Raw genomic sequence first — 2,277 nt, forward strand, 5'->3', positions numbered from 1 at the left:
CTGGCATCCTTGAAGGTGCTTTATCCAAATGCATGTGGCCCCTCCGTGTTCCCCTTTCTTTCCCTTCTGAGGCTTAGCAGGCAGCTTGGTCATCATGGAGGATGAGTGTTTGACAAGCTGTGGGGAGGAGACATTGAAACTTCTGAAGCTTCTGAGCTCAAAATGTCTTTTATTTGTTCAAGGTCAAGTTCCTGTCGAGATGTCCTGCCAGCAGAACCAGCAGCAGTGCCAGCCCCCTCCTAAGTGCACCCCCAAGTGTCCCTCCCCAAAGTGCCCCCCAAAGAGCCCAGCACAGTGTTTGCCCCCAGCTCCCTCTGGCTGTGCTCTGAGCTCTGGGGGCGGCTGTGGCCCCAGCTCCTCGGAGGGTGGCTGCTGCCTGAGCCACCACAGGCATCACCGCAGGTCCCACCGCTGCAGGCGCCAGAGCTCCGAGTCCTGTGACACTGGCAGTGGTCAGCATCCTGGGGGCTCGGGCTGTGGCCACGGCTCTGGGGGCTGCTGCTGACCTGGATCTGATGCTGAGACAAGCGACTTGAGAGGAGACAAGAAGCCAGCGGAGAAGCCCCCGCTGGGCCCAGCCTCTCCCAGACACCCCATTCTAATATTCCCAGGCTGGTTGCTGAAATGTTCTTGGGGGAGGGGTGAGCACTCCCCAGAAGATACGAGGCATGTATTTTCCAAGCTTCTGGGCAGCCCCTCCCCTCAGTGTTATCATCTGTGTCTAACCAGGTAGAAAAATAAAGCCTGTTCTCTTCACCTGACTCTCACTTGTTGTTTGACTGCTTCTCCCAAGGTTGCTAGGGGCCCTGCCTCCTGCAGATCCTGAACGTCCAGCATCCCAGCACCAGGAGATATTCCTGATGTGGGGCTGAACCCTGAGTGGGTGGGATTTTTCTCACAGGAGAGGCCCTGGGTGACTGAGGGTGGGAGGGAGCGGAGTGGAGAGTGGTCGCTGAGAGCACTGTCAACAAAGGGCTGACTTTTCTTGTGTCACAGTGTGGGGAGCAATTCTCTAACATCGGATCCCCTGTCTGTATTGAGGTGGTAGAGACAATCAGAAATTGAGAAGAATGAGACCAAAGAGGACGGAGGGCCTGGAGGCAGAAAGAAAGGTCTGAGGGAGGAAGATCAAGTCAACCTACAAATGACTGACTTTAGAGAGAGAGGCAACCTGCAAAGTTAGTCAACTCTGAGGACACTGAACTAAAGGTTTTCCTTGAGGGAACAGATGGGGTGTTCTGCAAAGGGAGGCTCTGAGAAAAGTGAGAAGAAAGAGAACATAAGAAATGTCTCAGGGGATTACAGATTGGAACCCTGTACATTTCTCTAACCTCAGATACCTGGTTTGAAAATATTTTCTCTCACTCTGTAGGTTGCCTTTTCACTCTGTTGATTGCTCATTATGCAGAAGATTTTAAATCAAATTTAGTCCTACTTGTCTATATTTGCTTTTGTTGCCTGTGAAATCATAGCCAAGAAATCATAGCGAAGACTGATTTCGGGAAGCTTTTTCCCTGCATGTTTATCTGGAGATTTACTTTCAGGTCTTAGGTTTAAGTCTTTAATCCATTTTGAGTTAAGCTCAATTTCTTTTTTTCTTTTCTTTTTTTCACCTGAACATCCAGTTTTCTCAACACTGTTTATTGAAGAGACTGTTCCCCATTGTGTATGCTTGGCACTCTTGTCAAAGATCAGTTGACTATATATACATATATACCTGGTTTTATTATTAGACTCTATTCTGTTCCATTGGTCTATAGATCTATCTTTATGCCAGTATAATACTGTTTTAATTACTGTAGCTTTGTAATATTTTTTTTGAAATCAGGATATATGATGACTCTGGCTTTATTTTTTTTCTCAAGATTGCTTTGACTATCTGCAGTCTTTTGTGGTTTCATATAAATTTTAGAATTGTTTTTCTATTTCTATAAAAATGCTGTTAAGGTTTTGATGGGGATAAGAACTACTATATGATCCAGCAACCCCACTTCTGAGTGTATATCCACAGAACTGAAATCAGGATATGAAGACAACTGTAGTCACTGGAGTTACACTTTCCATAACTATTACAACAAAAATGACATACTCTTTGTCTCAACAATTAAAATGTTTATCTTAAGTCATCAAACACTTGTATATGCACACAAGGAAAATTATTAAAGCAGGTCTACAGCAGCATTTATAGTTAAGGAAACATTAGTCTAAACATCTAACATTAATAGGAAACATGTAAACACTGACATCTTATTCAACAAAGATGTGGTAAGGGAAAGA

At 45.2% G+C, this 2,277-nt stretch overlaps 1 protein-coding gene across 1 annotated transcript; it reads left to right on the plus strand.

Annotated features, from left to right (window-relative positions):
* Positions 1-6: 6 nt before the first annotated feature.
* On the plus strand, positions 7-751 carry LOC102763744 (late cornified envelope protein 3D). Its single transcript, XM_015558777.1, has one exon. It carries the CDS (start codon positions 95-97, stop codon positions 503-505), a length of 411 nt encoding a protein of 136 aa, XP_015414263.1. The 5' UTR covers positions 7-94; the 3' UTR covers positions 506-751.
* The last annotated feature ends 1,526 nt before the right edge of the window (positions 752-2,277 follow it).

Source organism: Myotis davidii, unplaced genomic scaffold (assembly GCF_000327345.1).
Source record: "Myotis davidii unplaced genomic scaffold, ASM32734v1 scaffold653, whole genome shotgun sequence".
Classification (NCBI taxonomy): Eukaryota; Metazoa; Chordata; class Mammalia; order Chiroptera; family Vespertilionidae; genus Myotis; species Myotis davidii.